At 56.5% G+C, this 26,159-nt stretch overlaps 4 protein-coding genes across 5 annotated transcripts in view; 3 read left to right on the forward strand and 1 right to left on the reverse strand.

Annotated features, from left to right (window-relative positions):
* DDX49 (DEAD-box helicase 49) overlaps positions 1-222 on the reverse strand; it is a 5,556-nt gene extending 5,334 nt beyond the window's left edge. The window contains exon 1 of the mRNA XM_035308684.1: positions 47-222. Within this exon, the coding sequence (XP_035164575.1) occupies positions 47-182 (136 nt within the window). The 5' untranslated portion in view covers positions 183-222. The remainder of the gene's footprint in view (positions 1-46) is intronic.
* A 141-nt stretch (positions 223-363) lies between these two features.
* COPE (COPI coat complex subunit epsilon) lies at positions 364-5,540 on the forward strand. 2 transcript variants are annotated; one of them, XM_035348391.1, is made up of 10 exons: positions 364-536; positions 775-837; positions 1,269-1,369; positions 1,562-1,714; positions 2,061-2,114; positions 2,225-2,306; positions 3,582-3,737; positions 3,994-4,062; positions 4,585-4,679; positions 4,849-5,137. In XM_035348391.1, the coding sequence occupies exons 1-9, from the start codon at positions 417-419 to the stop codon at positions 4,675-4,677; spliced, it is 891 nt and encodes a 296-aa protein (XP_035204282.1). In that variant the 5' UTR covers positions 364-416; the 3' UTR covers positions 4,678-4,679; positions 4,849-5,137. The 2 variants fall into 2 exon arrangements, with proteins under 2 accessions (XP_035204282.1, XP_035204281.1); XM_035348390.1 differs by lacking the exon at positions 4,849-5,137 and adding an exon at positions 5,173-5,540 and having other exon boundaries at positions 365-536; positions 4,585-4,659.
* A 2,221-nt stretch (positions 5,541-7,761) lies between these two features.
* Positions 7,762-26,134, forward strand: CERS1 (ceramide synthase 1). Its single transcript, XM_035348389.1, has 8 exons — positions 7,762-8,162; positions 16,225-16,384; positions 16,928-17,108; positions 17,410-17,571; positions 18,455-18,602; positions 19,156-19,304; positions 19,738-21,217; positions 24,519-26,134. Exons 1-7 carry the CDS (start codon positions 7,917-7,919, stop codon positions 19,778-19,780), a joined length of 1,089 nt encoding a protein of 362 aa, XP_035204280.1. The 5' UTR covers positions 7,762-7,916; the 3' UTR covers positions 19,781-21,217; positions 24,519-26,134.
* GDF1 (growth differentiation factor 1) lies at positions 21,217-23,885 on the forward strand. Its single transcript, XM_035348392.1, has 2 exons — positions 21,217-22,049; positions 22,969-23,885. Exons 1-2 carry the CDS (start codon positions 21,767-21,769, stop codon positions 23,802-23,804), a joined length of 1,119 nt encoding a protein of 372 aa, XP_035204283.1. The 5' UTR covers positions 21,217-21,766; the 3' UTR covers positions 23,805-23,885.
* Positions 26,135-26,159: the final 25 nt, after the last annotated feature.

Here is a 26,159-nt window from a genome sequence, read left to right on the forward strand (position 1 = left end):
GGGGGGGGGGGGGAGATTGGGGGGGATTGAGGGGGATTATGGGGGCCAGGCGCGGCCCCGCACTCACCCTGCAGCACGGGCGGGATGCAGGCCGCCTGCACGGCCGTGGGCCGGCTCAGCCCCACCTGCCGCGCCTGCTCCGCCAGCCACGGCGCCAGCCCCAGCTCCCGGAACGCCGCCATGGCGCTGCCCTAAAGCCGCTTCCGGCTTCCTGCGGCCGCTTCCGGTGTCCTCCGCACTCCCATTGGCCGCCTCCAGCTAGCCCCTCCCATCCCATTACGCTTCCGGCGCGGCGGTGACATCACCCCTTCCTCGCGCGCCTATTGGCTGGAGTGAGCGGTCTCCGTGGAGACGGCGGCTCCCGGCAGCCCTTGGGGCCCAGCCGCTTCCGGGGGGACGTGGCTGAGGGAGGCGAAATGGCGGCGGGGCCGGGCCCCGGCGCGCAGGGTGGGGAGGCGGACGAGCTGTTCGACGTGAGGAACAGCTTCTACATCGGCGCCTACCAGGCCGCCATCAACGAGGCGCAGCGCGTCAAGGTGGGCACGGGGCGGCCGCCGCCGGCCGCTGGGGGGGCTTCGGGGGGCGCCGGGAGGGGTTGGGGCCTGCCGGGGAGCTGCTGGGGGGCTTCAGACAGGGCCTGGCTCTCGCCCAGCGCCTCGTGGGGACTCGCCTGGGGATGGCACGGGGCTGGGTTGTGGTTGTGCGTTTGTGGTGCTGAGCTCTCGGCCCCGGCGTCCCCGTGGTGCTGAGGTCCTGTTTCTGTTGTCCTTTCAGCCTTCCAACCCCGAGAAGGAGGTGGAGAGGGACGTGTTCCTGTTCCGAGCCTACATTGCCCAGGTGAGGTTGCTGCGCGGTGGTGGCAGCAGCGGGATCTGACCGGGGGGTTGGAGGTGGGGAGGTTGTGAGTCCTGTGAGCTTGGCCTTACGTACTTCGTGTGTCCTTCTTCAGCACAGAAATATCGTGTTTTCTCCAGTAGTAATGCAATTACAACTACAGGACGTTCTGTGTAGGGTCCTGGTGACCAAATGGGACTTTTTTAAGAGGCAGTTTATTTTAGAATGGCACGTGGGGAAATAGTCCTTGGTAGGGTTATGAAATCTGGGGGTGTTTGTGCGCTGCATTGGGAGTAAATAACATAAAGTACAAATCTGCCATTCCTCTGCTTTACTTCTTGTTGTTTTAACAAAGGTTTTATAAAATGAACGGCTACTTTGTGTTCTTGAAAACTAACAGCATCTTGTTTTTTTTTTTTCCTCTTCTCTAATAGAGAAAATACGGCGTTGTCCTGGACGAAATTAAAGCCAACGCTAGTCCCGAGCTCCAAGCGGTGCGCATGTTTGCAGAATATCTCTCAAATGAGAGTCAAAGGTAAGCCTGATAACGAGTCGGAAATGAAGCCTTGTCTGACGCGGGGTGTGTTTCTGTGTGGGAAGCTTCGTGCAGAAGCCTGATCTTTGTCCGGGGTGTCCGTGGCTTTGCAGCGAATCTCAAATGGTAGAATTCTGGAGGAACAGGATCTTTTAAAGAAGCATTTCTATGTTTTCGTCTGTGCTCGTGCAGGGATGCAATAGTTGCTGATTTGGACAAGAAAATGGCAAAAAGCGTTGATGTAGCTAATACGACTTTCTTGCTGATGGCTGCTTCCATCTATTTCCACGACAAAAACCCCGATGCAGCCCTGCGTACCCTCCATCAAGGGGAAAGCTTGGAGTGGTGAGTGTAACTCCGTCCGTCCTCGCTCAGTGTGCTCGTGTAGCCTCTCCTTTCTAGGGAGAGTTGTAATAGAAATGGTGAGGTCTAAAAAGCTTTGAAGCCATTGAGAAACCGATCGGAGCTTTGCTTTCCAAGCAGTAAGTGATTTGGTGCGCAACATGAAGTCTTATTGCTCCCTCGTGAAACTTAAGAATCTGGTTTATTGATTTGTGAGCATTCAGAGCTGCTGCAGCGAGTCCCGTGGCACGGGCAGCGCGTCTCTGCGAGGCGGAAAGGTTCCTGCACAAAGAGCAGGGAGGGGTGAGGCACGCCACTGAGACGAGCGCTTTGCTCTTGTTGCTTGCAGCATGGCGATGATGATCCAAATTCTTCTGAAGCTCGACAGGCTCGATCTGGCCCGGTGAGTTTGTGTTCCTTTGTTTCCAAAATGTTTTGTTTTGTTTGTTTGTTTGTTTTTCTGGGTAAGCTTTGATTAGAGAACGTGCTTCACTCCCACTTTTGCATCTGCAGGAAGGAGCTTAAGAAGATGCAGGAGCAAGATGAGGACGCGACCCTCACTCAGCTGGCTACTGCCTGGGTGAACCTGGCTATCGTGAGTATCTTCCACGAGGATCCCTAGTCTGCAATACCTGAGAAAGGGCACTGGCACAAGACTCCGTGCCTTGTTCCCAATTCCTGCTTTCACATGCTTTCAAAAAAGTTTGATTTTGAATTTTTTTCTTCTTTCAAGTACCTGTTTTGGTGGGTTTTTCATCTGCGCTGCTTAGCTTTCAGCTCACGCAGGGAAGAGCTAAAGCATGCGTGGGTAACTCATCGTGTTATAAAATGGGAAGCTGCGGCGTGACTTTCATCCAGACCTTGCTAATAGGCAGAGAATTACCAAGAATTACCTTTTTTTTTTTTTTCCCCTAGAGCAAATTGTCTTTAAGCATGTCTGTGGTCCCACGAACTGCAGGACAAGCTGAACTCAACTTCAGTGCAATGAGCATGGTAGAACAAGCTGCTGTAGCTCCCCGTTTGTCTTCAGTTGCGGTTTCATTTTCTGAGCACAGATGTTTGGCACTTCCCACCCGTAGTTCTTCATCTGCCCTCCCATTTAAGTTTCCCTCCCGTGTAAGGAAACCCGTCTCTGCAGAGCTAGAAACTGGCCTTTCACCTCGTTACTGTTCCGCATTAAATCTTTTGGTGCCTGCCCCTGGTTGGCAAGAAGCTTTATTATTATGAAATATTTCAAATAATCAGCCAAAACATGTATTCTGTGGCAGTCCAGATGTCAGGTGTCTGAAGGTCCCCTAAAATTCAGTAAAGCCCCAGGGTGTTTAATAATACTGTTAAGACTTCTTTTAGTGTTCGCTCGGTCTTGTTATGAAATCTTCTGCATGTAGCTGTTGCCTTACACTTAGTGCGTGGCTAAATCATCCCTAAGATCTTATTTTCCTTTAGGGAAACTCTGAGCTCTAATCAATGGAGCTGCATCTAGAACCCTTCTGACGCTGGAAGTTTTAGAAAAGCCAGGTGTCTGTACCTGGGTTTAATTATGAAATGAGATTTTATAATGCTTTATTACGTCAGGCATCTGAAGTGGTTCTTCAGAAGGGTTACTTCTTTTTCTTTGAATGGAAACCTGGATCTTTGGATCATTTTAAGTGGTTCTTAACATTTAGTGTTTTTGCATTTCTTTCATCTGCTGTCTTACCGTGCTCTGTTGTGTTAGAGGAGGTGATGGGAATGCCAACAGCTGCTGGCGTTGGCTCTTAAGCATTTAATTTTGTAACCCTTCAAACTTTGTGGCCTCCAACCACAGCAAGCTCATACAGCCTTAGCGATACGTCGTGAAACCGTGCGTGTTTGTCTCCTCCCTCTGCAGGGCGGTGAGAAGCTCCAAGATGCCTATTACATCTTCCAAGAGATGGCAGATAAATGCTCCCCCACGCTCCTCCTGCTTAACGGACAGGCAGCCTGCTACATGGCTCAGGGCAAGTGGGACGATGCAGAGGGAGTGCTTCAGGAGGCACTGGACAAGGTACGGCATGCTTTGGCCAGGCAGATCAGCTCGAATCCAAATACCTCTCACTCCACGGAGTAAAACAGCAAGGAACGTTGCCATTACGCTTCATGCAAATGCCACTGAGTGGCTGCTGTTAATACTTACCTTTACCTCTTCCAGTAAAGCGAGCTCTGGGCTTGGCAGAAGTTCTTCTTGCAGAGCTGTGCTGGTTGTTAGAGGTCCTCACGGTAGAGGTGAGGCACGTAGATCAGGTGATGGTTTTTATTTTCAGGACAGCGGCCATCCCGAAACCTTGATCAACTTCGTTGTCCTGTCACAGCACTTGGGCAAACCACCAGAGGTGAGGCTGATTTTTGCTGTGCTTGGCGAGCACATCGGCGTGTTCTGTTGGGGATGGGTTTTATGTTCCTGGTGTGCGTGGTGACTTCTGGGTTTTGCAATTTTGTGTGTTCTCCCTGGAATTGGTATGAACAAAATAGAATGGTCTGGAGACACGGGGGGCTTGCATCTTCAATATTCAGTGGAGTGGTTGTGAAAATCCAGCTGTTGCAGGCAATGGTATATACTTGAAAGGAAGGCCTGGGTGGAAAAAGAAATGTCTGGAGTTCTGGGCTTGCTTTTCACTGACTTGTGGAGGGTTTTTTTTGTTGTTTTTTTTCTCCTTTGAACTGGCTACTTAAGGGTCTAAGTGTAGAATATGCACAGGTCTTACTGGTTTTAACTGGGGCTGCGAACGTTCAGGATGATGAGAAAGTCAGGTTTTTATTCACTGGGAACAAAGTCATTGAAGTGTTGTCTTTCAAATTCTTGGCTTGTCCTTACATTACCTGAATATTTACATTTCCCCATTTTGTTCCATCAGGTCACAAACCGCTACTTGTCACAGTTGAAAGATGCACATAAAAATCATCCGTTCATAAAGGAGTATCAAGCAAAGGTACTAATAACTTCCTAATACAAAACAGGATTTATAATGACTCCTGAGTTGATTGTTAACTATTTAAGATGACCACCATTCGGGGGGGCAGGTCCATATTACTCCTCTGGTGTCACATCACTCGCCAGCAAATTTTCTAGCCCTAGTGAAAGGTGTTGGGAAACAGCCAGGTGTTAAAGCAACGTGCCTGAAACTTGGTAACATCTGGGAAGATCAGCTTTGAGGTACAGGTCCTTAATCCGGGTTAGAAGTTTGTTACCATCAGACATTATAATTAGAGAAACAATCCTTCTGGAAGAGAGGGAACTGGGGGGTGAGGCAAGAAGGGTAACAGGGAAGGAAAAGGAATCAAACTGGAAAAAAAATGAGAGTTCTGGTCTAGGTGACCCTGCTTTTTAAAATTCCTTAGTAAACTGCTATAGTAGTGTTTTCTTCTGCTCCGAGGTAATGCATTTGATATTCAATTTTCAGCAAAGTTCAAACTGTTCATCTTATTTTGCTTCTGTTTCAAAGGAGAATGACTTCGACCGACTAGCCATGCAGTATGCCCCCAGTGCATGAGGAGAGGGGAAGGAGCCTGCGGACCTGCTCTGTGGTATCTGGGAAGTGGGGTTGATACTCAAAGCCTCTCTGGTAACATGGAAAAATGCCCTCTGCATCTTGGTCTGGCTTAACTCAGTGTGGCAGGGTCTTGTAACCCAGCAAAGCCGTTGCTGAAGTTGTATATAACGCGTAGCTACTCAAATTTGGTAGCTGAAAGGCCTGCGTTCTGGCTTACTCGGTTCCTGAGCTCTGTTTAAAATACAGTGCGAATCCAGAGTTGCAACACTGTACCTTAAACATTCCTAATAAAGCCTTTTCTGGATCTCTGTGCCCCCTAATTTACATTTAGGAATCCAAGTAATTGCAGGAACTGAGCTCTGTTGTAGGTACTGAGGATTTACTTACGGGAAGACTACCTGGGTTCATTTTAAGCATCTGCCTTCAGACCATGGGCAAACCCCGAGTTACGGCCGTTCGTCCACTGACTGATGATTCCTCCATTTAGGTCAGCATCCTCCCGAAGAAGGACGCCAAGCTGTAGGGGTTACTGCTGGTGAGAGGGAAAGCCACCCCAAAATAGAAATAATCCAATTGTAATAAGCTCAGCCCTGGTCTTAAGTTGGTAAAATGCAGTAGCTCGTGTCCTGGAGCCAGGAAAGCGATAGATCTTCCTTTAACATAGCACGTCCTGCACTACGTGGGAAAGTGTCCCCAGTCACTCCTGAAAATGTGATGGCTGTTCCACCTGACGTGTCGTGGAACATTCCTCATTCAACACCACGCGATTGTGCTTCTGTAGCCTTGGACTCCTGCGTAGCCTTTCAGGCCGCCCTGCGCGCCGAGCGATTGTGTTCTGTCAGAGATGTGAAGAGCAGATGTCCGAGTGGAACCCTCAGCTGGGACCTCACCAGCTCTAATATTTGAATTATCTTTTGGAAAGTGCTTGGGGAGGGGGAGAAGAGGTTTATACTACACTGTAAATGTGTCTAACTGGCGTTTCCTTTGTGCCCACCTCGGCCTTGGTTGCTCTGAAAGGGCTCATTGTCCCTTTCCTTGGCTTGTTTAGCGAGCAGCTCTTTTCAATGAGGGGTTATTCATGGTCCGGTCTTGAATGAATGTTTCCTTTGTGGAGCTGTCTGAGGGAGATGTGAAAGGGGCTTGTGTGCTCAGGGCAGCCATTACCCACTTGATGGGCCATGATAAATTGACTTAAAAATGTAAACAATAAAAGCAAGTGGCATAGTAGGAGCCAGCACTGTCCGTGTGAGAATAGGGGAACATGTTGTTCAGCCTTCTGAGAGGTATGCATTTGTGTTTTCTCATAGCTGTCCCAGACCAATTAGAGAAGTTCAAGAAAACTTGAAGGCAAAACGTCTCTCCCAGAATGGCTGTGGGCAGAGCAATGACTTCAAACAGCATAAAACTCATTTTTTTCATGTTAAAATTCCGCAGTTGAGTTTTCTGTTTATAAGTGATTATTTTTTCTCTCTGTAGTAGTAAGGATCCCCCCAGCTGCAGTTTAGCTGGTCGGTTAGGTGCATGAGGACACTGCTTACCCTCCGTGGCTCACACCGAACACGGCTGCGCTGCTCTAGTGCCTTTGCTGTGCGGTTCCTGTGGTGCCTTAGCAGGAGAGAATTTAAGTATCAGCATTCTGGGAGGATCTTCACCTTAAACTTGTACTTCTGAGCAATCCAAATGGTTGACTATAACTATCCCAGTACTGCTTTTAAACATGCTGATGATAGGAAAACTCCCCTTCTATGAACCAGTAGCTTGTGAGTGCAAGCTGCCTGCCCTTTGGGGGAGGTGTTCAGGAAGGTCTGTCATAGGGGGTGACCATTTTTGGAGGAGTTTGCATTTCTTCAGGTACATCTCGTTATTCCAGAGCCTTCTGTGCCTTAACTACAGCAGGTGCAAAAGTTTAATGGTGGTGTGGTGGAAACAGCTGCTGGCTTTGCACTGCAGTACTTTGTTGGCCTCTGTAAGGAAAGGATAAGTCTTCCTGCTGCTTTTGGTGAGACCTATAGAAAAGAGAGAGGGCTGGAGAAGGAAAAAAGCCATTAAGGAGCAAATGTTAAAGATTTTGAACATGGAGGACTGTACAAGCCTGTTGCTGGACAACATTTGTGAGGCACTGTGGGTAACTTCCAGCTCCCCCAGCGGGTGTACCATGGCATGCACAGCTGTTTTCCACTGTCAAGCCATTAATTGTCATCTTCGGACACTGAAATACCAGCGTTTCTCCCCAGATCTCGCTCTTGGAGCGACTCCAGCCCATTGTCACAGCTCATCCTTCAGGCGTCTTGCTTTTTGTGCAAGAAATTCCCCCATCACCTCCTCCAGCACGTCTCGGGGCTGCTTCCCAGGCCCCTAATGAACCAGAGCTCCTTTCCTCCATGCTAATGAACGCCTGGGGCTCCTCTCCGTGCTAATTACCACTCCCCTAACAACCCTCAGCTCCTCTCCGACCCCACCACCGTCACCCAGCGGCTCCTCCCGCAGCAGCCGGGCAGCGAAACTCCCCCCCCCCCCCGGGGGCTGGAAGAAACGAACGGATCCCGGCAGAGGGGGCCGAGCCCTGCGTTGGGGGCGGCTCTTAGGGCTCGGTACCGGCGGTGGGGACGCCCCCCCCCCCCGGCTCCCGGAGCTTGCGCGGTGCCTCTGGGCACCGCTGGGCACGGCGGGGCCATGGGCAGGCAGCGCTGAGCGCCATGCAGCAACCGGAGCCAGTAGCCGAGCCGGTGGCCGAGCCCATGCCCGGTTACGGGCAGCTGCTGCGGCTCGGCTACGGCAGCCTGGCCGCCGCCGTGCGGAGCTGCAACGATTGCGGCTGGGAGCTGGCGAGGACGACGTGGGCCGAGAACGCGCACCTGGGCTGGGGCGAGGTGCTGCTCTGCGGGCTCGGAGCCCTCGGCTGGACCGCGCTGCGCCGCGCCGCCGCCCGCCGCCTCTTTCGGGTCGGTCCCCGGGGGGGCACCGGGAAAGGGAGGAGAGGGGATGGGGACGGCGCCGGGCAAAGCCGGGGGGGGTGGGGGGGTGCGGGATGGCGGCGGGGGCTGCTGCCCCAGTGGGGGGGGGGGGGGGCCCGGCCGGCTTCATCCGGGGCTGCATCCTTGGGGGCCCTTGCTCGGGGAGCTCGTCTGCCCGGCTCGGGGTTAAATCCCGGGGGTCCATTGCATGGGGAGCTCGTCCTCCTACCCCAGCATTAAATCCAGGGGATTAAATCCATTGCATGGGGAGTTTATTCTCCCAGCCTGGGATTAAATCCCGGGTCCCCTTGCTCGGGGAGCTCGTCCTCCCATCCTAGCGTTAAATCCTGGGGGTCTGTTGCTCGGGGAGCTCATCCTCCCACCCTGGGGTTAAATCCCAAGGGGCCCTTTGCGCGGGGAGCTCGCCCCCCTTCATTTAGGGCTGCCTCCTGGGAGGCTCGCTGTATGGGAAAACTCATCCTCCGTCCCCTGGGGCTGAACGCTGTATGGGGGCTGTTGCACGAGAGGTCTCACCCCCATTTTTCCCCATGCTCTGGACCGAGCGCCCTACTGCATGGGAGAGCTCTCCCCGTTCCCCAAATAGTGGGGTTCGGCAGGGGTTGGGGGTTATTTCTTGCACGCAGCCAGGCCGCACAGGCTGTGCACGGGGGAAGGAGGGGGCCACGTTCCTGCGTGTCATCTGCGGTTCGCATGAAAAATGTCCTTCCCCGCTTTCCCTCCTGGCGCGACGGCGGCGAGGATGGCGTGGGGATTGCTGTGCTGCAGTGCCGGGCTGACCTTCAAGCGTGGGGGATGCAGGGATGCCTGCAGCCAGCCCTCACAGCCTCCAAATGGGGTCTGCTGGCTGTTGTCCCCCCCCCGTTAATACAGCACTGCATAAGGGACAGAGCGAGCAGGACGTCCCTGAGGGCGAGGAGTAGCCCTCTGTCATTTTTTGCTGTGAAAAGCATCCGTAATGAACCGAGACCTCCCCTTTCCCTCTGATGGCTCGGTCCCAGCAGAGACGATTTCTTCCACGCTGCCTTCTTAGAGATGTGCCGTGCATGCTGCTGGCCGTTCCTCCGGCCTCGGGAGGAATTGAAAAGCCGAAGTAACGCGGGTGCCGTGCTCTGCAGTTGTGTACTGTGAGGTGACGGAGCACTGGGACAGGCTGCCCAGAGGGGTTGTGGAGTCTCCTTCTCTGGAGAGATTCAAATCTGCCCGTATAAAGTCCCATACAACATGCCCTAGGTGACCCTGCACGGTGGGGGCATTGCACCAGATGATCTTCTGAGGTCCCTTCCGCCCTCAGCCATTCTGGGACTGTGGGATTTGGGGATTTTGGTGCGAGTCCCCAGCCCTCAGAGACGCAGCCCCAACCGTCCCCTCACCTCCCCGTGAGCGTGGTGGCACGTAGCCCTGAGGGAGCTCCTCAGGTGCGGATCTTTGTGTCTACATGGGTCTGGCCCGGTTCCCCGGGGAAATCCTTTCCTTCAGAGGCTGTTCCACAGATTATAGGGTGTGAGGTGGCTTTCTTCGGTCAGGCTAGCGGGAGTTACAGCTTTCCTCTCTGCCCTACAAGCCGCTGAGGCCTACCTCTAAAGCGGCTCTGCCTCCGCCGCTCCGAGTTGCCTTTTCTTGCCAGTAACGTGAGGTGGAGTTTCACCTCCTGCAAAGCTCCAGTCCTGGTCTGGAGCGGTTTGAAGCTGTTGAAGCAGCTTGTAGGCAAGGTGTGAGGAAAAACGTGCTGGCCTTTGACGTGGGGCTGAGTTTTGCCTCGTTACCTGCACCCCCATCTGCCTGGGGCTGCTGCTGGGCTGCGTGCCGCGCCTGGGACCGCTGGGGTGAAGGAGGCTGGAGGTAACCCTAGGTCTGTCACAGCAAACTGGAGGTATTTCCTTCGTGCTCCAGCCCCTCCTTGCGTAAGGCTCGCCTTCACAGAGCGAGCAGTAAGCGGAGTGTGAAAAAAGCCCTCAGGAGCCTGCTCGGTGCCCTTGGAGGACACTTGGCAGCCAGCGCTGTGCTGAGCTAGCGTCCCTCGGAGAAATGGGTCGCGGTTGTAATTGCAGAAGGGCGAGTAGGGCTGATCAGAGCTGGTTCTTGTGGCTACACCTGCGTGTTGCAGGGATGAGATGCCGAGCGAGCGTGCGATACCATCAGTTTCCTCCCAGCAGCTAGGTGGAGGGGCAGCAGCAGGGAGAGATGACTGTGTAGGTATGTATGCATTTATTGACCTGCAGCTTTTCTCACTTTATTCTGCTGGACTTGCTATGGGAAAAGCTGGAGGTTGTTGTGGCTTTCCTCTAAAACCTCTGGCAGTTTTTAAGAAGTGGGTTTGTACTGCATGGCCCCTGTACGGGCAGCAGTGGAGCAGGTCATTCGGCAGCAGAGCGAATGGCATCATCTCTTAGGGAAGAGAAAAGCTGGGGAGAGAAAGCAAAACCTTCTTGTTCAGGCCTGGGAGGGAACTCCTGTGATCAGGACCCTTCACTTCCCAGTGGGGAGGCTCAGCGAGCATCCTTCCTCCTTTTGAATCTCCTCGTGTTCCCTGCAAGAACTGAAGCACGGTTATAAACCTGAGCCCACTCAGTGTCCAGAGAACGCTGCCTTCCTGCGCGTTATTTATAAAGGACAGATCTCGCTGCTTGGATTGTGATTCTCAGCCTCCGAAGAGGAAGTGACTCTCACCGCAAGACCTTGAAGTGTAAAGTGCACCGTGCTTCGCTCTGGCTGTGACCGCTCCTCTGCGCAACGCGCGCCTTGAAGCCGTGTACCTCTTCCTGTGCTGTCTGCGGCGCCCTATTTTTGTCAGCGGGAGCCAAAGGACAGCGGCTGGGCTCTCGTGTCAGACCGCGGCTCCGTTTAACCTTTGCCACAAAATCGCATCGCCGTTGGTTTGAAGAAGTGGTGAAGGTTGTTCGTGTCACTGGGGGGTGTTGGTTAGGATTTGAGAGCGCGTCCTTTTCACCTGTTAAAACTGCTCGGTCTGTGTCTTGCATTAGACGTGGTTTTCCCATCATCCTTCGAGCGAAGACAGTTTTTGGCCTGTTGCCTCTTTTTCACAGAATCCTTGCTGGTTGCAAATACAGAAAGGAGTTGTTTTGGTGTAGGAAAGATCCTAAGGAGCTAGGCAAATGTGGATCCCCAGATAGGGAGGGGTCCTGCATTCAGCTGTGATGGGGGCACGGGCATCCCCAACGAAGGGCTGAGAGACGTTTCCTTCCCCTCTGAGCTCTGCCGTGGGAGTCTCTGCTTTGTCCTGTGGACTTCTGAGAGCACAAACCTGGATAATGCTCAGGGCACGTCTGGTTGTACCAGCTCACCAGAGCTGCAGATCACTTCCAGGAATGAAGACCAAGCCAGGCCCAGGTAGATGTTCCCTCCTCTGGAAGCTTGCTCGGTTTGCGCCCCTGTCCTGCTGTGGTTGGTGGCTTGGCTCCGTCGGTCGCTGAAAGCCACCGTCCTTGGTGTGTTCCCTGTGCAGAGTAACTGCAGCCAGACCTAAGGAGTTTAACTGAGACGCAACCTGAGCATCTGTGTTCCCTCCTGCAGCAAGCAGTGCTCTCTGCTGCTGGGATTTGAAGCCCCCATGTCAGATAATCTGTAAGCAGCGAGCAAAATCTGTTCTGAATAAGTTCCTGTCCTGCCTCTGAATCGGGTGCCTGTCACATAGCCCCTCTGTCCTTCACGGCTGCCTGCCTTTTCTCTGCAGTGGGTAAATATTTTCCATTTTTGGCCCAGACACCAGTCAGCTCGCTGGCTTAGCGGTGGTGAAATTTGTAGGACGTTGCGGCGTCCTCCGCAAGGAAAAGCGTTGTGCAGATCGGAAAGTGGCCCTGGAAAACGGGGTTTCTAGGTAAATGACACAGCCTAGTCCCGGGAAGGATGTGGCAGCTGGAAAGCAGCGCTCCGTTATCCCGTCCAGTGATTTATGTGACTTTTCTCTATCCCACGCTACCGTCAAGACTTGTTTTTTCCAAACCCCAGAACTGGGCACGTGAGTAGAGAATTCTCCCCACCACCCAGAGCAAGTTCTGCTGCGAGCTGCGGACACCTCCTGCACCCCGGGGGAAGGGCAGCCTGCCCGAAAGCTCCCCGGCTCGCCCCGCTGCGCTCTGCCCGGCGTTTGAAGCACGAGCCCTGCAAGCTCAAGGGGAGGAAGCCACAACAATGGCTCTTTTCTTCTTCGCCCAGGGAATGAAGCTGCGCTGCGGCGTCGCGGAGCGGGGGCTGCTTCCCCCGTGCTGCTGTGTCAGCGTGCAGGCATGGGGAGGTTTGTCAGCCCCCGCAGCACCCTGCTGTGGCAGGTCTCACTGAGCTCTGCTGTTGCTCTGCTCTCCGAGGGGTGAATTTTACTGCTTGCAGAGGAACCGAGGAAGAAGTGATGTCTGTTGGCTTGTCGCAATTCTCACAGAGTATTTTATTACGTGTTTGTCTGGGAAGTGTTGTCCCCAGCCTACCGCAGCTTCCCGGTGCCTTAGGTGCTGTACGGGTGGAGAAACTGAGGCACCGAGAGCCTCAGTGCCTGGGGTAATGGAGCAACGAGAGCTGTGGGGTGACAGCCCTTGGGTCCGCAGCCTTCAGGAGGTTCATTTCTTTAGATTTAGAGAGCAGTGATATTTTCCTGGGCCTTCCGCAGGCTCCGTGCCCCATCCCCAGTGTGGCTGGGGGTGGCAGTAGATCTGGGAGCAGCAACCAGGCTGGTGTGGAGGGGATACGGTCCTTGGAGTCCACCACAGCTCTGAGAACCACGCACGGGGCTGCGGGGAGCAGCGCTGCTGCCACCGCCGAAGGGGCCATAGCTGGTGGCCGTGGGCAGGTTTTGAATCGGAGCTCTGCTTGCTCGTCATTATCATCTGCATTGAGGAGAGGCTGATGTCGAGCTGCCAGCTCCCAGGGCTGAGGATGCTGCGTGCCAGCCGTTCCTTTGTATCCCTCTGGGAACCTGGCAGTGCCCAGAAACCAGACGCAGCGCGGCTGGGATTTGGCCAGGTCCTGGTCTCCAGGCTGGGGAGGGGGCAGAGGCGATGGGAGCAGGCTGAGGATACGATCCCTCTGCAACAAGCTTCAATTCATAACCCGTCGCTGCGAGCCTGCCAGGTTGCTGGCAGGGCTCCTGCCCCGCTGCGAGAGCTGGTTGTGGATTTAAGGGGATGCTCAGCTTTCCCCTAGCGCCCCGGGCTGCGAAAAGGAAGCCAGCACGTGTTTGCTTTTTGCAGGTTTTTTTTTTTCTTTTGACACTTCAGCAGGGCTGTAGGCAGCGCCGGCTGCCATTCGGTTTCTCTTTCCAGCTCCGAGCCGCTCTGCTCCTTCCCTCCCCACAGGTCGTGCGAGGCCACAGCCCCGACCCCGCTCCCGGTTACTGGTGCAGGTGAATCAGAAGACGCTGGTGAAGCTTTGCGTGGGGGTGATGGCGAGGAGGGAGGAAGGAGAGCCGGGCGCCCTTTACGTGAAGCCCCATCGCGTCGCCGAGAGCTCCGGGCTCTTCCAGCTCCGCTCTTCCCACCGCAGCGCCGTCACCCGTGGCAACAGGCATCCATCCCTGCAGCATTGCCATGGGAACGGCGGCAGGAGGCATCTCCCACCCCGGGGCCGGGGCCTTTTCATCCCCTGTGCATCCCCCGGTGCGCAGCCCAGGTTTTGGTGGCACCTCCCACAAGCAGCCCCTTGTCCCCCCGGTGTGGCTCAGCGGTCTGGGAGACGTTTCTCTCCGACCTTCCCCAGCGTGGGGACCTCTGCAGAGCCAGCTCCTGCCTCCGTAGCACTCGGGATGCAGTCGCAAAGCTCCGTGGCTGTTGCAGGAGGGCTCTGCCCAGGGCCTGCTGTGGACCATACGCGCAGCGAGGGCTAAAATCTCCCCGAGCAGCCACCACCGCGAGCCCTTCGCTTTGGTTTTGCTTTCCCTCTGCACTCTGAGCTGCTGCCGTGCCCGTGGCGGGCTGCTCACCGGGTTTGCTGCACTGCCGCGACCTCTGCCAACAGCCCGAGCATCCGGAAAATGCCGGGTGACGTGGTGGCGCGTGCCAGCCCCACAGGTGACAGTCCTTGTGTCCGCTCTGCCCGCCTGGGGTAGAAATGCGGTGTCCTTCCCTCTTGGCAGTGTGTGTGGGGGTGGTGAGGTGCAGAGAAGCATCTGAATGCCTTGGCTCTGCTTTGAGGCTGGGACTTAGTGTGAGGCTGAGCCCAGCATCCTAAATCCAGCCCCAGCCGAAGAGGGCAGGAGGGGCAGGGGGCTCCGCAGCTCGCTGCCATCGCAGCGCGTTGAGCTGTGCCCACAGCCGAGCTGCTGCTCTGCCCCGCTTTATGGAGACACAAATAATTCATGCTTTCAGGGCTCGGGACTTTCTGTCTCTGCATTATTCATTCACCCTTCAAGCTTCCTTCTCTTTTTCCTGCCGTGGCTCCTGGTGGAAGAAGCCCTGGCAGCAGCGTGCTCCCGGTCTCAGCGTGCTCTGCGTGCCAGGGGGAGGCCGGAGCTGCCCCTCTGTAGCTGGAGGGGATGTGGGCAGCTTGGCAGAGCTCCGCGGGGCCGGTGCTTCCAGGTCTGAATTTCCCAGCCCTGGTCAGGGCTTAGAACAAAGCGCTTTGGGGCTGGGAGCTGAGTCCTTTGAAAATCTGACACAGAGAGGGGCTAAAAGCCAGGCCGGCCTCTGCCTGGGGACAGCTGGAGCCTTAATATAGCCTTTGAGCATCGAGGAGCTGAGCACTGGCTGCAGAAAGTGCTGAGCTGGGGCAGGGTTTGGTTACTTTGCAAGCATTTTGTTTTCATCTCGAACTTAGCCGGTCTTCTCCCGGTGGAGCTCTCGCCCCCAGGGCCTTGGGGCGTTATCAGCAGGTTGCCATTCCCGCGGGACCTTGAGCGAGGCTCCCCGCTGCTGGCTGCTCTGCCGGGGGCTGGCTGGGCTCTGTCACTGCGGTGATGAGAAGCAGAAACGGTGCCTGGTGTTGCTCACTTGCCACGGAGGGAGGACGTCAGTGCCCGGAGCCGTGGCTGAGCTTGGGGTGCGCTCGGCGGCCGGCATCGCTCGCGCTCCCTGCAGTGGGCGCGCCGCCGCCTGGGATGAAGGGCAGCGTTTGCTGCGAGGGAGCCGAGGCTGTGTAACGCTGGGGTGTTGCTTTTGCTGCCTCTGACCTCGTGGCCCAGCTCTGGCTGTTGCAGAGAGCTCGTCGTGGTTGGAGTGAGAAAGTTTCATTCTTACTGGTGCGAGCAGGCTGCGGGGCCGCTCGGCCTCCGGTTCATCGCTCTGGCCATATCTGGGGAGGCTTCGCCTCCTCTTCCTGAGCCCTGACCGGTAGGAGGGGTGCTGCAAACCCCAGGGAGAAAAAAAAAACCAGCAGCCTTGCAGGGCCGGTCAGCCAGAAGAGCTGCTAGGGGGTGAGCATGGGTAGGTGTGAGCGAGCAAGAGGACCCGGTGCCGCTGCCCTCGCTGCCTGTAAAATTGGCCTCCTCCGGCGCTGGTTGCCCGTGCAGAGGGCTGCTGTGCCGTGCTGGCTGGGAAGCAGCAGCAGCAGGAGCCGCGTGTTTGGTTCTCTGCAAAGTTGAGCTCACCCAAAGTGCTTCCTCGCTTGCAAGCTTCTTTTCTGGGAGTTGGCAGCGCCGCAAAGTCGGCGCGCGCGGGGCGGCATTGTTACAGCTTCCTCCTCTGGGCTTCCTCACGCAGATGGGGCTCGGTCTGCTTGGGTTTGGTACTGACCCGGTTCTCCAAAAGCCAGCTGTGCTCAGGGCTGTTCCTGGAGCGAGGGCGGTGGAGCGGTGCCCAGGCTGGGATGCATGCCGTTGGCTTCCTCCTCTGCAAGGCTCTGCTTCCGCAGCTTCCCCGCGCGGCCAAGGCTGAGTGAGTGGCTCTCTAGCCTCGCGGTTTTCGCCGCGGTAGACTCTTTCTAGAGCCTCTTCATCCTCCTCATTCACGCTGCAGGAAAAAAATGGGGCTCGTGTCCCTGGTTTTGCCCCGTCTCTGGTGCTGGAGCCTTGGGGATTCCCCGAGTTCTGCCTTGGGCTCGCCGGGTTCCTTCTGCCCTGCATGACGACACTTCTCCCCTCTCCTTGCAGCCCTTCGGTGAGTGGTGCAACTTGCAGCCGAAAGATGCTGCCAAGATGCCCGAGAGTGCCTGGAAGCTGCTTTTCTACACGTTATCCTGGTCGTATGGCATCTACCTGCTCTTCTTCACTGACTACCCCTTCTTCTATGACCCTCCGTCTGTCTTTTATGGTACAGTAAGAATCAGGGAGAAGCGGGAGTGGATGAGGATGTCCAGGCTGTAGGATAGCTGAGGGAACTGGAATTGGTGGGAGCAAAATTCTCCGACTGAACCCCCCCAAATTGCCTTTTTTTGATGCTGTGAGTGCAGAAAGGGCACAAGAGGCCGCCTCCATTCATCTCCTTACAGAGAGAGTGTCACCTAGTGGCTACCGCAGGCAGCAGGGACTGGGATGCCTTCGGCTGTGGAGGGGAAAGGATTTGAGCAGTTAAATTAGGAGGGAAGTAAATCAAGGCTTCTGCCCTCAGTCTCGGAGGGGAGCGGGTCATCCTGGGACCAGGATACCCGGGTCCTGCTCCAGCCTTTGCCCCTTTTCCACCAGGGAGGTCCCGAATGGGAGCTGGAGCACCTGAGCGCAGCGAGGTGCTGAGGCCACCTGGGGCAGCTCTGGCTGTTGCTTGCTTTTTGCTCTCTGCTCTCCTGTCTCTCTGTTGCTGACGAAGGCTCCGTGCTCGCGGCTCTGGGCTCACCTGGCCGTCTTTGTCCCTCTTCAGGCTGGAAGAAGGGCATGGACGTACCCACGGACATCGCCATCGCCTACCTGTTGCAGTGCAGCTTCTACGGGCACTCCATCTATGCCACTGTCTACATGGACACGTGGCGCAAGGACTCGGTCGTCATGCTCCTCCACCACGTCGTCACGCTGACCCTCATCGCCTTCTCCTACGCTTTCAGGTGAGGGATGTGGCTGTGACACCGTCCCCTTGTGCTGTACCAGTGCAGCCACGCAGCAAAGGCTGTGTTTTTTTCCACGTGTCCCGTGGGTATGTCCCAGGAGGACTCTTTCTGGGTCAGCAAGGATTTTTCCCTCCCTGCAGCTAACCCTGGCCCCGTGCTCCTGCTCGTGAGCCACTGCACAGTGCCATGTTACTCAGCCTGGGTTCTTCAGGAGTCCTGGTGTGATGGGCGGTGCGTGGCGGGCGCTAACACCGACTCCCTGCCCCCACATCTCCCTCCCTGCCCCACTCTGCTGCAGGTACCACAACGTGGGCATCCTGGTGCTCTTCCTGCACGACGTCAATGACGTGCAGCTGGAGTTCACCAAGCTCAACGTCTACTTCAAGCACCGGGGGGGTGTCTACCATCGCCTCAACGATGTCATCTCCAACGTCGGCTGCCTCACCTTCAGCATCAGCTGGTGAGTTTGCCTGCCTGCCCGGCCCCGGTCCCGCTTCCAGCTGTCCCCACCAGCTTTTGCAGCCCCCCTGGTGCCGCGGGGTGCAGCCTGCTGGGTGTGTGCGCGCCTGGGAACGAGCTGTTCCTATAAACTGTTTGGGAAGAGGTTCCCGCAGAGCCTGACCCCATGCTGGGCTTGGAATCCTTCTGTAGTCACTTTGCCGTCTGTCACCACCGAAGTGCCTGTGAAATCTCGCTTGCAGCATGACAAATGACCCCAGGGGAGGAGGAGCTGTTTCCATTTTCCCACTCCTTTGGTTTTAGCAGCAAGAAGCGTTTTTGCAAGGAGCAAACGGGACGCGGGCATGTCCCAGATTCCAGGCTCGCTGCTCCTCCTGGGGCAAAGCAGGAGAGGAGGATGAAGAACAGGGATGAGTAACGCAGGTTGTCACTGCTGATGTGTCCCTTTGTCTCCCTCCTCCTCCCCGCAGCTGCTCAGAAAAGCAGGGGCGGCAGCAGGAGCTGTCGATTTGAGGGGGAGGAGAGCAAGGAAGATTTTAGTGATAAAGTAGGGAGGCACAGGTCTAAGAAATCCTTCCAGTTTTATTCCCCCCCTGTCCCCCATCCAGCTGAGAAAATCTGCAGCGGAGACCTGCGTCTACCCTGAGACCTGCCTCTGGTGCCCAGCCTTTCCTGCCCATGGTAACGGTGTTCTCCCTTCCGTAGCTGCCCTTTTGGGGGCTTGTGTGAATTCCTGTCCAGAACCAGACCTTTAAACCCAAATGGGATCCCAGGAGCAGGGGCTGCCAGATGGAAGGGAGGCTGTGCTGGAGGAATCTGCCTGGGGTCTCGTGCCTGCCCCCGTGGGCCGTTTAACCCCCCCCCTGCTCCCTCTGCCCCGCCAGGTTCTGGTTCCGCCTCTACTGGTTCCCCCTCAAGGTCCTCTATGCCACTTGCCACTCCAGCCTCCAGTCGGTGCCCAATATTCCCTTCTACTTCTTCTTCAACGCTCTGCTCCTTGTCCTCACCCTGATGAACATCTACTGGTTCCTGGTGAGTCGGGGGAGCTCGGCGACCTCGGCTGCGTAACGCCGGCTGCCTGCCTGGCCCGGGGGGGTGGGGGGGCTGCAGGGCTGGGGAAGCACTGGGATTTGGTGGGGAGGAGAGGAGGGTGTCAGTGCCAGGGCTGCTGCTCTGTGCTAGAATTCAGATCTGAATTGGATCTCGCACCCTGCGGGATCCAAGGGAGGGAGCAGGGACAGCGGTTGGGACTGCCATCGCCCGGGGGGCTCCTTGGCACTGCAGCAGGCTGGAGCTTGATGCAGGTGTGAATCCCCCGGCGCCTCCTGAAGCTTTGGGGAGAGGGGTGAAGAGCGTGGGCTTGGGGGACTCGCAGCAACAAGCTCAGCCCTGGGCAGGGATGGTTGAAGTTGGGTAATGGTACTTGCAGGAGCTCTGCCTCCCACTGCTGCAGGTCGCCAAGCGAGTCCCAGGGTTTGGGGACCCTTTTTGGGGCTGAGGACAGCAAGAAACGCCCCACTTGGTGTCTAGGTGGGACGGCTCTGCGCCCCACGTGTCGTGGCTGATGGTGTCTCTCCCTCCACAGTACATCGTCCTCTTTGTGGCCAAGGTGCTGATGGGGCAGATGCAAGAGGTGAACGACGTGCGCGAGTACGACGTGGAGGACAGCAAGAAAACCACCGTGGCTAAGAAGAAGGAGGATGGATTCCAGCTGCCCAGTGCTCTGAAAGAAGGGTGCGTGAGCAGGGGGGGATGCAGACAGCACCCGTGGGTGGGGGGGAGATGTCCTGGAGTGTCTTTCAAAGTGTCCACCACTGTGCTGGAAAACAGCAGGGTGCCTTGATGCAGAGTTCAAAATTAGCTGCGGGGAACAGGAGGAACTTCGTCTCTCTGTGCCTAGGGGTTGTGGTGCGTCAGTCCGGCTTTGTCCCGAGAATCCTCACCAGACGGGGCTGGCTCTTTACTGAGCAGCATCTGCACCTCGTGCGGTGAGCACGATGTCTGGCGGGATGCTGGAGCCTGCAGAGCAGGTCAGGCTGTGTGGGCACCAGTCTGAAATCGTCTTCATGAGCCTGTCAAGGCCGGTCTGAGCTCAGCAGTGATTTGTGAAGGTGAGGGAGGGAGAGTTGGTGCGGAGGCTCATTGCCTGCTGTGCTCTCTTTCGCAGGATGCACCTGAAGAACGGACTTGTGAAAGACAAGCGGTTGTAAGAGAAGCGTGGCTGCTGCAGCCTGGGCAGCCTGGCTGGATCTGGGGACTGCCCCAGGGCCCGACACTCAAACCCAGCAAATGAAAGGCACAAGAACTTCATCCCCGATACCCCTGCGTCCCCTGCCTGGAGCTGGGGAAGAGATGCCACTGATGGGAACAGGGCTTGCCTGTGACCGGGCTTCACCCGATGCTGATGTGCTTTCTGTAGCCAGTACGTGCTGGTTCAGTTTGAGAGGCTGTGGCTTTGCTGGTCCAGGTAGGATTTGGAGCTGGCTTTAGGTCCCCTGGTGTTTCCTCTGTCGCTCCATCCCCCAGCTATTCTCAGCCCCGTTGTGATTTCCCATCTTTATTTTCGGTCCCTTCCAACGACCCTGCCTCAGCAGCACTGAAAGGTCTTCGGACCTAGCGTCAAACTGGAGAGAGAAACATCCTCTGCTCACTGGCACCACTGTCCCAGGCCAGGGGAGCCCAAAGCCAGCTCTGCTCCAGCTGCCAGCAGGCACTAAAGAGGGATTTGCAGGGCACCTCTGAGCCTCGCTGGCCAGGAGGGATCCCTAACACAGAGCTGTCCCTAACACAGAGCTGACCTCGAGGCTGTAGCACGCAGCAGTTCCCACGTGCAGGTCTGCCTGGAAACCCAGCCCTAGAGCACTAATCCAGCCTCCTGCCCTCCAGGATGAGGACCAGGACATCAAAATTGCTTAAAACGCCCCCGTAACTCTTTATAGTTGCTTAAAAAGCCAGCCCTGGGCACAGCTCGCGCAGGGTCCCCCGATGAGGGATCTCCAGACTCTCGCCCAGCGACGTCTGCCTGCTGGAGTGAAGAACAAAAGCTCCCTGCTCCCTGCGGTGGTTTTCCAGGCAGCACCAGCCCCGAGCCTTGCAAGGTCCCCGAGGCCAGGCTGGGCCGCGTGCCTCTTTGCTGGGAAGCCGTCGGGATTTTACTGCCCTCGGTCTGAGCCCATCCCACCGCTCCCCTCTCGCAGGACCCGTCCCCACAGCGCCCGGGGAAGCGAGGCTCCCCCCAGCCGGGGACAATAGGCACGGAAGGGGGATTCAGGGCATCGATTCCAGGGTGGCTAATTGTTGTTTTTTCTATTTGGTCTCGCGATGTTGATTCAACTCCAGGCCCATTGTGTGAGCCTCAGGGAAAGTTCCTCAGTAAACAGAAAGCAAAATGTGGCTTTGGCTGGATGGAAACTGCGCCGCGCAGCATCCGTCGCCTCGCTTGTAACGACCCAGCAGCGTTTCGGAGGGCTGCGTCTCGGTGCTTTGGTTCTGTGGCTGGTTGGCAGGAAGGAGGGAATGAAGGAAGTTGGATTTCTTAGCATCGAATTGCCCAGGCTTCGAGGTTTAACCGGGTAACTCATCGGGCAGCGTTTGGTGTGGGAGCTCGTGCCTGGGGGACCCTGCGTGGGGAGTGGGTGCTGAGCGCCGTGTGTGCCTAGGGTGTGTAGGTGTGGAAGGCAGGAGGGGAGAGCTTGAAGACGTGGGGTGCTGGAAGTTGTCAGCCTTTAGAGGGAAGCATCAGACGCTGCGATCAAAATGCCGATTTGGAGGAGGCAGCGAGAGGAGACCCTGAGCCGCGTCTCCCCCTGGACCCGGGTGGGATGGCCTCCAGATCCCCGCTTCTCCCAGGGCTCTGGAGCAGTGCTCGACGTGCTGGCAGCTTTGTGCAGCCCTCTCCCATCACCAGGGGCTTTGTCCTTGCACCTCGGTGGTGGGGAGATGTGGAAGGGGCTGGGAGCAGAGGGAGGAGGGCAGCTGCCCTCCCACCACGCAGCCTCAAAGGGTTAACAGGCCCCGGGGAGCCTGGAGGGCCCCGCTCCCACCCTCTGCCCAATCCTGGGAATCCCTCTGTGCTAATTGAGCACTAACGAGATCAAAGGCTCCAATCAGGCAATCAACACCCCCCTGGCCCCTGCCTTCAGTGCCCCTGCCAGCGGGTCCCCAGCACAGCTCTTTGTCTGCAGGAGGCGAGCGGGATGGGGCCTCTCCCCGCGCCTGCCAGCTTCAGGGCTGGCCTCGCCTGGGCTCTCCTTAGCATCAGTCTGGGGATGGATTTAAGTTTGCAGGAAAGCTTGCTGTTAAAATCCTTGGGTTTGAGTACCAAGCCCAGCCCCAAAGTCCCCATTCCTGTGCCGTCTGTGCTCTGGCGGATCTTCCAGAAGAGAAAGGTGCCTCCTGCAAACAAAGACCTGGCGGATGGCTGTAGGGTGGAGGAATTTAATGTCCCGGGGAACGTCATCCGTGTCTTCGCTGACCAAGGTACAGAAATGTTCTTGTTTGGGTCCTGCCTTTCGGAAACCCCTCTGTGCTGGGAACGGCTGGGGGAGGACAGCGCAGTGGGTTTCCCTGAGGGAAATCCCCACTGTGGGATCTCTGGTCCCTGAGGGTGTTGTAGGTAACTGGTTATAGTTGGGAACCGAGGGGGTGAAGCTGTGTAAGGTTCTGTCCTGAGTCACCCAGCGCAGTCGGAGGTGTGGGTCTGACTCTAGGGGATCGGCTTGGCCCGTGGTGCTCACGGTGGGGCTCTGGGTGCAGCGATGAGAACTGGGGTCACACCTGCACCCCGGGTGGAGGCCGGATGGATGCTCAGCCACTGGGCTGTGTCCTGGCCCCCCTTCTCCTCCTTGTCCTCATGCCTCTGTCTGACGGCGCGGCACATCTGGCCACTTCATCCCGTGGCTTCTCTGAGCCATTCCCAGTTACATGGGAAGTGGTCGGGGTCCTGCAGGCCTCGAGACACCACCGAGCTCTTGTGAGTCCAGGTTTCCAGTGGAGATCTGGGGCTGGCTTAATCGGGCAGCTTTACCACTTTCCTCACAGTGCTGCTGTCTGCCCTCCTTCCCCCTGCATCCCAAACATCCAACGTCCACAAGAACCCCCCTGTCCTGGGGGGAAGATACGTACAGCTGGGGAAAAATAATGCCCCGAGGTGTTAAGTAGCTTCTAGAGGAGTGTTCGTGCCCTGTCTGCGAGGATGTGGAGGCAGCAGGGAGGGACAGAGCCGTGCTGGTGTGGCTGTACCATCTCAGTGCTGCAGGCTGTGCCGTGGGGCCAATAGCTCAGCCCCGTCTTCCTCTTGCCGTGCCGCCAGCAGCTTAAATTGGAGCTCTGGGAGGCTGATCCTGCTCAGCGTAACAGAACTCAGCCACCGCCACCTCTGTTTCTCCTTCTTTGTCAGGCCACTTCATTCATAGCGGGCAGCCCCAGACGTTGCTGTGCCTGCAGAAGCGTCTGTACTTTAATCTCTCGGTGCTGGAGGAGGGCGAGCGCTTGACAATGGCTCAGCTGGAGATCAAATTCAGCCACAACTCGTACCACGCGTCCAGCCAGGGGCAGGTTTTTGAGCTGAGGCTGTACCGAGCCCCCCAGCTGCCTCTGCGGGGGATGCCCTCCCCTGAGCCCGGCCGCACGCTGCTGGTGGAGCAGTCCTTCGCCCGGCTGCACAAGTCTCTGCTCTTCAACCTGAGCGGGGTGGCGAAGGACTGGAGAACTCACAGTAGGAATCTGGGCCTGATCCTGGAGATCTCGGTGAGCAGCGGAGGCGGAATGTCAGCCGGGGCGAGCGGGGGGCCACAGAGCCTCTGTGCCAGCATCGATTCCTTCCTGGATACCTCTCTCCTGGTGGTGAGCCTCAGCCAGCAGCAGTGCCGGGCCTCCAGGAGGAGGAGAAGTGCTTACAACCTCCCCGTCACGCCGAGCAACCTCTGCAAGCCCAGGCGGCTTTACATCAGCTTCAGCGACGTCGGCTGGGAGAACTGGATCATCGCCCCGCAGGGCTACATGGCCAACTACTGCCTCGGTGAGTGCCCCTTCCCCCTGACGGCCGAGCTCAACAGCACCAACCACGCCATCCTCCAAACCATGGTGCACTCGCTGGACCCCGAGGGGACGCCCCAGCCCTGCTGCGTCCCCGTCAGGCTGTCCCCGATCTCCATCCTCTATTACGACAACGACGACAACGTGGTGCTGAGGCACTACGAGGACATGGTGGTGGATGAGTGCGGCTGCCGGTAGCGCAGCGGCCGCCTGGGTGCGCGCCGGGGGTTCCCGGGTGAAACGGTGACTGGTTGTTGGAATAAACCCACGTGTGTTAAATCCCCTCTGTGCTGGTATTCAGGGAGTTTCCCTTGGGACGTGGAGTGTCAGAGCTCCCCTCTGCCCTGCCTCATTCGGGTGCAGCCCAGGGGGGAGGTCTGGCACGAAGGGCTGGTTTTGGGGTTGTGCTTTAGTGAGAGCTTGCGCTTGGCCCAGCATGCCACACAGCCAGAGCCAGGAGCCGGTTGTGGGATGATGATCAAGTCCCTGGGTGTCTGGTTGCCCATTTGGCGTGGGCGATGGTGGCACCAGGTTGTGAATCCCGGCCCCCTCTTGTGCCTGGCAGAGCTGGCACTGCCTCTGCTGCTCAGCCAGGGAGGCACCCGCATGGCACAGCAGCAGACAGGCTTGTGCTTTTCAGCTTTCTGGCTAAATGCTGCAGCTTTCATGGTGCAAAAAGAAATGATGGAGGCGGTGGCGTGATGCTGACGCGTCCCTGCTGCCCTGGGGCTGGGTTAGGCTGCAGCCTGCCGGCAGCTGGGGCAGGAAGAGGTACGGTGTCACGGCACCAGAGACTTCTCTGCAGCTCTGAATCCCTTCCCAGTGCTGGCAGGGCCTGTAGGACAGTGGCGATGGCTTCTGCAGACGCCTGGACAACTGTTCCTGTGCGGTGTTTTGGGGGTGAGGGGCAAGGGCAGGGTGCTGTGACGTATTTTGGTTGAGGGATGCATAAAGCAGGGGCAGCGGCACCGTGACGTGAAGGGGAGCAGGGGGTGGCGGTGGCATCCCGGTCCCTTGTGGGGTGTCGCAGGGGTTCCCTTTACCTCCTGGGTGAGGCGCTGAGAGCAGGATCCCCGCTGGCAGCTGCGGCACCAGCCTGAAAAGCAGCCAGAGCCGGGTGGCACCCGCGCGTGGGGCAGCAGCAGCTTTGCGCACCGCAGCAGTGTTACAGCCCTCCTAATTCAGGCACCACAGTTGTGCTTATGCAGTTTTGGGGTTAATATTGTTGAGTTTGGTTTTTATTTGTTGATTATTTTTTTTGTTTTGCTTTTTAAGGACCACAGCTGCTGGCTTGTGGTCCCCAGTCCATTGCAGTAGTGTGGGTGTGCTCCTACCGCGGCTGTTCAACGCCGTTAACAAAGCCGGCAGCCCCGTGTCGTGCGGGACCCAGCTTTGCACCAGCCCCTTTGAGCAACGGTGACCACTGAGGAGTTGCTGCTTTGCTTCCCCCTTTCCCTACGGCAGCTGTAAAGGGCTGCAGCTGCACTGTAACACCTGGGCAGAGCTTTGGGGCTGTGCCCTGTGGTGTTACACAGGCAGCGTGTGCCGAGGCAGCACCCCCAGGCAGCACCCCCGCTTCCCCAGGGGCTTTCCTGGCACACCTGCAGCTTCACTTTGCCTTTTTTTTTTGGGGGGGGGGGGTGAATGACACATGGAATCTGAGTTAGACTTGAATTTATTTTTTTTAATTTTTTAACTATGAGCCTGACAATGTAGCGTGGATTTTGTTAATTATTGTTTTTGGTACCTCTGTTGTATTGGCTTCAAGGTCTGATGAAGTATTACCAGGCTCAGCTGGGCCTTCTCCTGCCCGGGAAGCACTAAAGGTTTAACCACTGTTTAGTTTGCAGAGGAAACGGCCTCCTGCCCCTGTGGCAGTGTTTTTGAACACACCTGAACCATGCAGCTGAAGACCAAGACTGGAGTAGGGTGATGTGTTAGTGCTGTAGCATGCTAACCTTTTCCTGTCCATGCGCATTTTCGACTTCCCCACGGACTAGCAGCAAGCACCAGCGTCAGCCCAGCCCCTTCATCCAGCAGCTGAACCAGAGCTTCGTTAATAGCAATGTTGGGCACTTACATGTTTGAAGAGGTTAAAGGGGGACTTTACTTGCTCTCCTAAAGCAAGCAGGAACCATTTCTTCCCAATGTCAGATGGGCAGGATTCACAAAAAAACTAACTTTTTTGTATTTGTGCTAGCTAAGAAACAGAAGCACTCAGCTACCAGAGCCAGGCTGGGCTTTGATGTAGGTCACCTGTAAATGCCACAAGGGGAAACATCAGTTAGGAGAGCTTCAGGCTGGACTTGTCACCTCCCAAACCAGCGCTTTGTCACTACTGCAGCTCCCACCCTGCACGGGCACACAGGGTTGTAATGTTTGCATTTGAGCCAGAGGAGGGAAGGGAGGGAGGAAAATTCAATAGTTTTCACAGTTCATTCGCTTACCCATGTACGCTGTGCCCACCCCACACTTTTGTACTAGTCTGTGTTTAAAAAAAGGTAATAAACTTGAAGTTTATACAATCAGACTAAGCTTTAATGAATGTTGCAT

This window comes from Oxyura jamaicensis, chromosome 28 (assembly GCF_011077185.1).
Source record: "Oxyura jamaicensis isolate SHBP4307 breed ruddy duck chromosome 28, BPBGC_Ojam_1.0, whole genome shotgun sequence".
Lineage (NCBI taxonomy): Eukaryota > Metazoa > Chordata > Aves > Anseriformes > Anatidae > Oxyura > Oxyura jamaicensis.

Excerpts from the sequence above, each read along its gene's own strand:
- CERS1 (XM_035348389.1), top strand. The coding sequence starts at position 7,917 with ATGCAGCAACCGGAGCCAGTAGCCGAGCCGGTGGCCGAGCCCATGCCC. Across the intron at positions 8,163-16,224 it reads CCGCCCGCCGCCTCTTTCGG|CCCTTCGGTGAGTGGTGCAA; the intron begins GTCGGTCCCCGG and ends CTCTCCTTGCAG. Across the intron at positions 17,109-17,409 it reads GCCTTCTCCTACGCTTTCAG|GTACCACAACGTGGGCATCC; the intron begins GTGAGGGATGTG and ends ACTCTGCTGCAG.
- COPE (XM_035348390.1), top strand. The coding sequence starts at position 417 with ATGGCGGCGGGGCCGGGCCCCGGCGCGCAGGGTGGGGAGGCGGACGAG. Across the intron at positions 537-774 it reads ACGAGGCGCAGCGCGTCAAG|CCTTCCAACCCCGAGAAGGA; the intron begins GTGGGCACGGGG and ends TTGTCCTTTCAG. Across the intron at positions 3,738-3,993 it reads TTCAGGAGGCACTGGACAAG|GACAGCGGCCATCCCGAAAC; the intron begins GTACGGCATGCT and ends TTTTATTTTCAG.
- GDF1 (XM_035348392.1), top strand. The coding sequence starts at position 21,767 with ATGGGGCCTCTCCCCGCGCCTGCCAGCTTCAGGGCTGGCCTCGCCTGG. Across the intron at positions 22,050-22,968 it reads CCGTGTCTTCGCTGACCAAG|GCCACTTCATTCATAGCGGG; the intron begins GTACAGAAATGT and ends CTTCTTTGTCAG.